The following is a 6,000-nucleotide window of genomic DNA, read 5'->3' on the forward strand; positions in this document are numbered from 1 at the left end:
GTGGTTGACAGAAGGGGATATAGTAACAGGAATAGAAGTCGAATAGAAAAATGGGTATAGCATTTTTCGTCAGGATAGGAGGGGAAAGTGTGGTGTGGGGTACTGCTTATGATAAGTGATGACCATGTCCTCTAAGAGTGGAGGCTTTGAAAGGAAGTGAGACAAATGATTTTGAGAGCATATGGTGTGAGGTAGAGGTAGGCAAGACAGGATATTTAGTGGGGTGTTGCTACAGACCCAGGAGCATGGAGGATTGGGAACAGGAGATGTTTAGACAGCTAAGTTTGGGAAGTGCAAGAAGAATGATTGTTATGGAAGATTTTAACCACAGTAGTATAAATTGGAGAGAGGAAGATGCATGTAGCAATAGTGGAATGGAATTTCTAGAATTCTTGAGGGACAAATGTCTTAGGCAACATGTAACAGAGGGAACAAGAGGTTCAAGAGTTTTGGATTTGGTTATAGCATCAGAAGAGTTGATAATAACTGAGATGACATCTCTCCCACCAGTTGGAGAGAGTGACCATATGGTTTTGACTTGGAAAATGAATAGACATGCAGGAGTATCAAAGAGACGGGAACTTATGTGGAATTATAATGCAGGTGATTATAATAGTCTTAGACGTCAACTTGGGGAAGTTTCATGGAGGGAGGAATTAGAAGGCCGGGATATCATTAGTGTGTGGGAAATTGTGAAAGAATATTTGTTAGCAGCAATGGTAAGTTGTATACCACGAGTGAAGAAGAGGACACAATTTGGAGTAAAGTGGATGACAATCAATATTAAACAGGAATTGCATGTGAAAAAGAGGCTATGGAAGAGATATAAGGAGACAGGTGAAGAGAGGATGCATGCAGAATATAAGACACAGGCCAGAAGAGTGACTGGTGTGTGGTAAGGAAAGCGAAACTGGAATATGAGAGGAGATTGGCACTAAGATCCAAAGAAAATTCTAGCGAATTTTTTAGCTATTTGGCCAGTAGGAGGAAAAATGACTGTGGAAGAATGATATTGTGGGATAAAAATGGGAATAGAGTGACTGATGCAGAGGACATAGTGGAATTGTTCAATGAACACTTTATTGGAGTATATCATCCTAGAGAAGTCAGTTTTAATGCTAGAGGGATAGGGCTGGTTCGAGGTTTAGAGGTACAGGAGGAGAGTGTGTTTCAGATACTGAGTACTCTAGATGTCAGTAAAGCTTTGGGACTGGATGGTATTTCACCACGAGTTTTGAGAGAATGTGCTAGGGAACTGACAGTGCCTTTAACCTGGCTTTTCAATGAAAGTAGCTTCAGCAAAGGTGCCCTGGGGATGGAAGGAAGGTAAGATAGTGCCATTGCATAAGGGTGGTAACAGACTGGAAGTGTCTAATTATAGGCCAGTCTGTGTGTCATCAGTAGTTGTTAAGATCTTGGAGAAAGCATTGGGTAGATGAGGGTAATGTTATCTGTGAGTGTCAACATGGATTTGTGAAAGGGAGCTCTTGTTTTAGCAATATGCTAGCCTTTTATAATAAAGTTACAAGAACATTAGATGAGGGAAAGGCATATACTGCAATTTTCTTAGACTTAGCAAAGGCATTTGACAGGGTGCCATATGATAAGCTGATATTTAAGTTGCAGCACATGGGTCTGGATATCAGATTGGTCAACTGGATTCAGGATTGGCTGTCTGATAGGTATCAGAGAGTTGTGTATGGTGGAGCAGTTTCAAGAAGATGGAGAGTTACAAGTGGGGTCCCACAGGGCTCAGTACTAGGACCTATATTGTTTAACCTTTATATCAATGACATTGCAAGGGGATATTCAGTTGTTTGTGGATGATGCGAAGCTGGGAAGGATTATTAGTAATAGTGCAGATGTGGTAGCCCTGCAAGAGGATTTGAATAAGCTAGATAGATGGGCAAATGAATGGAGATTTCAGTTTAATGCAGCAAAATGTAAGGTCTTGAGGTTTGGGAAACATCGATGGGATGCTGCATACTCTATGGGAGGAGTTATACTGGAGGAAGTAGGGGAGACAAGAGATCTGGGGTTGATGATTGATAGAAACCTGAAGTTTAGGGGACATATTGCAAAGGTGGTGAAGGTAACACAGAGGATTGCTGCAATTAAGAGAAGGACACTGACCTGCAGAGATAAGAGGGTGATCATTCCGTTGTATAAGTCTCTGATCAGACCACACTCAGACTATTGTTCTCAGATTTGGTCCCCAGGATTTGAAGGGGTTAAATTAACTGTGGAAAGGATACAAAGACAGATGACAAAGATGGTTTCAGGACTGTACAAGGATAGTTATGAGGATCGGCTGAGGGAATGTGGACTGCAGAGTTTGGTGGATAGAAGGAGTGATGATATGATTGAGACTTTTAAACTGTTGAGAGGTGGTTACAGGGTCGACACTGGGGAGTTCTTTTGCTTGGTTGAACAGCAGGAAGGAGTGATGACGAAGCCATCCCTGGAAGTTACGAAAGGGAACTGTGAGCAAGATGGTGAGGAGTGGTTTCTTTGCGTGTAGGCTGGTTGAGCTGTGGAATGTATTGCCTGATGGAGTGGTGATGGCGAGAACGGTCAATGAGTTTAAGGAGTGGTATGATAGACTTTATGTTCTTAGGAAGGACCTCCTATGATGAGTCTTTTGACTCCATGGAGGCCTGAATAATAATAATAATATCTGTAATTAGTGTTATGATGATAAAAAGATTAGCAGTAAAAGAGCATGTGTTGATTCAAGAGTGCTCTGTAAAAATAAAGCTTTGCTTATCTCTTTATATTGAAGATTATAAAAGGAGCTACATGAACTATAGGTTCAGAAATAATATAAAGTCCTGACAGTATTGAGACCTTCAGTAGATTTGGCATTTCTGTAAAATAAGTTTGATTAAAGTTTTAAATAATGAAATACTGCCATATATAATTTTTGTTTATCTTGCTTTAATTATGATAAAAATAAGCTTTCTTTTGTCTACTTCAGGATAGAAAGGCTGGAATTTTTGGATGAAAAAGAGCTTCTTCAGCAACTCTTGCAACATTATTGCATTACAATAGCTTACAAAGGTGGAGGAGAACTTCAGCTTGCTGATATTGAATTCACTTAGTATTGTGAATTATTCTATATATTTATATATATATATCTATATATATGCATGTATGTGTGCATGCATGCATGCATGCATGCATTTATATATTCGTATATAATTTAGTGTACAAATGTTTTGTGTTGTTATAATAATGTTTGGCTGCTTATTTTTGTATCTTCAAAAAGTCTTTAACTTATATAAATAAATGAGAATTTTCTAAGAGCAAAATTGACGCCTGTACTTTAAGACTAAATGTATATTTATGTTATCAGGTTTAGCTTTTTATTGCTCTTTTGATTGGGATTTTCCTCTAAGGAATGTTACTAGCAAGAAGGCGGTCAACCTCCAAGCTCTAGTAACACAGCAGTTACATTCTTTAAGTACTGATTTCTAGTATTTGCAGCTCTCTAGTGTTTTATATATAGATGCATTTTCTGCTTGTTGGTATATTTATTTCCATAATGAAATGTTCATATTATAATGAGATATTTTGACAGACAAATATATTGTGACCTGCACAGAAATAACTATTTAATTGGCATTTTTGTGAGGAATGTCTGTTTTTCTATTCTGTGTAAGTAATGTATATATGTATCTATGTATGTCAATGGATGGACAATAGATTTAGCTTTGAATTGTATGAAATTAATTCCCTATTTGGAATATTCTGTATATTAATTTTCATCAAGTGTTAAGCTTCATACTTGGTTTATTTGAGCAGTTGTCATGTGTTGCTGTCCTTACTTGCAACTTTGTTTAATGTTATTTATTTCTGATGACATAATTTCTTAAGTACAATACATAAACAGAACAGGTGCTCATGTTTTTTACTCTTTGTAAATAAATTAGTTGCCATGAAGACTTAAAAGTTATTCTGAATAGCTAGTTTGATTTACATCTTTCTTATTTTTAAAGTATTTGTTTGAAGGGCTTGTTTCCAAAACATTTGATATATGTTAATATCCTTAGATTATAAGTTATATTTTATATATCTGAATGCTTTGAATATTTTAATTTAAAAAAAATGATTGTGATTTTAAGCACAAAATTCATAGCTGTTGGAAAACTGTACTTATTTATTGTTTTTTTTTATTTAAGCAAATGTTTGCTGCAAAAATAAGCTGCGATGTTTTTGATGAGTAGTAGTTTTAATAAGTAGAATTTAATTTCTTTTGTAATAGTTTTTCTTATGTATATTTAAGATGAAACCAAAAAACACTGTATATTGCATTTTCATATTCACTTCTGCTTGCATTTTGCATAACTGCCAATTTTCATCCGTAAAATGAATGAGTTCATGTGGGTGTATACTAAAAGTAACTTGCCTATTCGGGAATGACTCCATAGTGTAAGAATTTTTTTTTCCTCTTGCTCTTTCTCTCCCTCTTTATCTCAATACATCTTGACATTTTATTTAATGAACCCACGAATGTTCAGAGATATATGTTATTAAAGATAAGACTGTAAATAGATGAATTAACTACAATATTGATAGTGTTTATTTCTCTGTGTAGAATGATACTTTTAAAAATACAGGAAAAAGAGCAATATTAAAACAGTGTAGTATAGCAATATTTATTACACAGTCATATACTAGATTATTTCTGTCTTTGAATTTAAAGAATATTTTCTTTTCAAGAATATGCTTGGTTTAAATATTTTTAGTGATTTCATTTTCATGAATCATTGATTTTGTCTACAGTTGCAGGAATATTATTAAAATGAATTATAGATGGCTTTATACGGCATGCTAATGTTATTTATCACCCAGTTTTGACATCTGTTAGATTTTGCTGAATATGTATAAATAATCTTTTTATGATGGTCAGTGACATTTAAAGACTTTCTTAAAAAAAGTCCTGTTTTATTTGTGCATAATGAAAATACATTTTCTTAGCTGTGTTTATATAAGAATATATTGTAAATTATCATTTCTTTGAAAACAAGAAAATATTGGTTATTGTGTGAAGATTCACAAAATTATATGTAATGTACCATGAGAAAAGAATTTAGAAGCCCTTTATCTAATTTAAGGAAACTTGATAGATTCATTTGAGGGCAAAATAAAATTGTTTTTTTTTTGTTTTTTTTTTTGTGGTTTGGTTATTTAGTATGTGTATTTTATTGAAATTTGGTATGCGTAATTTTCATAATTTTTTTTTTGGGATGTATAAATTTTGTGTTCACAGTATAGTACATGTACATACAAATTTATTAGTCAGTTTATCATTCCTGTTAACTTATTGTGAATTGAGTAAGTTATTACAAGATAATACTAGCTCTTGTTGAAGATTTTGATAATTCTAATTGCCATCATTACTATTGTCATTTTGATAAATATTTCATAATTAGTAATATGTAGAGTCTTGCTTAAGCATATGAAAGCATAGTATTTTTGCTATGAAATACCTTTGAAATTAGGTAACACATTTAAAAAAGAGCATACTATTTAACTGTGCTGAATAATAATACTGTATAATTGAAAGTATATGAAAAGCTTTTTTTTTCTTGCAGTTCTTCCATTCAAATATTTCATAACTATTAGGCTTTTTAAAATGTTGGGCTCATACATGAGAGGTTGGTTGGTCAACCTATAGTACATTAGTACCATGGATGGAAGTTTGTTTTTGCTATGAGAGTTTCACTAATGATAATTCTTTACCACAAAATATTTTATTTAATCAGAGCAACGTGGATGATAAGCTAGGTGCTTTTCAGTTAGGTTTACCTAATTCTTTTTGTGTTTAAATTACTTTCACCAACTTTGGTGGTGCTAAATACACTTCAAAAATTTCTGATTTTTCTTAAGTCCTGTAAAAAGTTTGAATTATATTGAATTTCACTTCTTTTCATGTAAGATGTTTTCCCCTAGACTTTTTTTTTTCAAATGCTTTAACTACTGTATAATTAGTGTCAT

At 33.7% G+C, this 6,000-nt stretch overlaps 1 protein-coding gene across 1 annotated transcript in view; it reads left to right on the forward strand.

The window, feature by feature from the left end:
- Positions 1-5,171, forward strand: part of LOC150093526 (leucine carboxyl methyltransferase 1-like) — a 205,116-nt gene extending 199,945 nt beyond the window's left edge. Inside the window, exon 6 of the mRNA XM_090413476.1 lies at positions 2,978-5,171. Coding sequence (XP_090269602.1) covers positions 2,978-3,101 — 124 coding nt within the window. The 3' untranslated portion in view covers positions 3,102-5,171. The remainder of the gene's footprint in view (positions 1-2,977) is intronic.
- Positions 5,172-6,000: the final 829 nt, after the last annotated feature.

The sequence above is a fragment of the Typopeltis vanoorti genome, chromosome 24, assembly GCF_054136105.1.
Source record: "Typopeltis vanoorti isolate ZY-2024b chromosome 24, IOZ_Tvanoo_1.0, whole genome shotgun sequence".
In the NCBI taxonomy this organism is placed as follows: Eukaryota; Metazoa; Arthropoda; class Arachnida; order Uropygi; family Thelyphonidae; genus Typopeltis; species Typopeltis vanoorti.